This window comes from Fukomys damarensis, unplaced genomic scaffold, assembly GCF_012274545.1.
Source record: "Fukomys damarensis isolate Sample0158 unplaced genomic scaffold, DMR_v1.0_HiC HiC_scaffold_24, whole genome shotgun sequence".
Classification (NCBI taxonomy): domain Eukaryota; kingdom Metazoa; phylum Chordata; class Mammalia; order Rodentia; family Bathyergidae; genus Fukomys; species Fukomys damarensis.
Window position 1 is genome coordinate 7,188,332 of NW_022900936.1, and position 968 is coordinate 7,189,299.

Below are 968 nucleotides of genomic sequence, written 5' to 3' on the forward strand. Positions count from 1 at the left end.
GACTGACCTGGAACTCAATGTAGCCCAGGCTGGTCTCGAACTCACAGCGATCCTCCTGTCTCAGCCTCCCAAGTGCTGGGATTACAGGCGTGTGCCACCACAGCTGGCTCTGGTGACATTAGTTTTAATAAAGGAACGAAGTGGGACATGGTGGCACACACCTATAATCCCAGCACTCAGGAGGCTGAGTGAGGAGAATCAATCACCATGAGTTTGAGGCCAACCTGGACTACGTATTGAGTTCAAGGCCAGCTTGGAATACATAGCAAGGCCTTGTTTCAGAAACGATAAATCAAAACTGGCTCCAAGCAAGGCTTCCCTGTGCCTTCCCATCACTGCCTGACTTACCCTGACCGCGGTGTCCACCCCAGCGGACGCCAATCTGTGGATCTTCCCAGCTGTGGCACACTGGAAGTCCAGGCTGTACACTGGCTCCTTGTTGTGCCAGGCTATTTCACACGTGATGACTTTCATCCTCCTGAGCTCTGTGTTCCTCAGGCTGCTTCCTTTCTGCAAAGACAAAAGAAGGCTAAAACAAAGTTAGTGCTGAAGGAAAAGGCCACATTACAGCACCAAACTGAGCACAGGCTTGCTGGCAGCCAGGGACCCTGCTGACCGTGTGACATGCTCCCTGTGCTGGGAGAGGATGTTAACGTGTCCGTCTGACACGAACACCTCCAAGCCGCATTTGAAATGCCTCCTTGAGCCCCGGCTTGCACAACTTCAGGATTGGCCTGGTACATCCGGAGAAGCAGACAGACAGACAGAAGCAGCCCTGGGTCCTGGGTTGGGAAGCACCGCCCACCAGAGTTTAGGGCCGGACCGGGCTCCCTGGGGGAGCGACCCTCGGGGAGGGGCTCACCGGGGAAGGGGGTCTCGGAGGAGGGCAATTCCTGGAGGGGTGTGCTTCCTGGAGGAGGGGGTCACGGGGAGGGGACTGTCCCAAGAAGGGGCCTCCCGGAAGAAGG

General features: G+C 56.4%; 1 protein-coding gene across 2 annotated transcripts in view; it reads right to left on the reverse strand.

Moving 5' to 3' along the window:
* Window positions 1-780, reverse strand: part of Chaf1b (chromatin assembly factor 1 subunit B) — a 21,334-nt gene extending 20,554 nt beyond the window's left edge. The window contains exons 1-2 of one of the 2 annotated variants that reach the window (XM_010636578.3): window positions 617-780; window positions 349-510 (exon numbers count right to left, since the gene is read on the reverse strand). In XM_010636578.3, the coding sequence (XP_010634880.1) occupies window positions 349-474 (126 nt within the window). In that variant the 5' untranslated portion in view covers window positions 475-510; window positions 617-780. Of the gene's footprint in view, window positions 1-348; window positions 547-616 lie in introns of those variants that run through there. The other variant, XM_010636577.3, reaches the window with a different exon arrangement.
* Window positions 781-968: the final 188 nt, after the last annotated feature.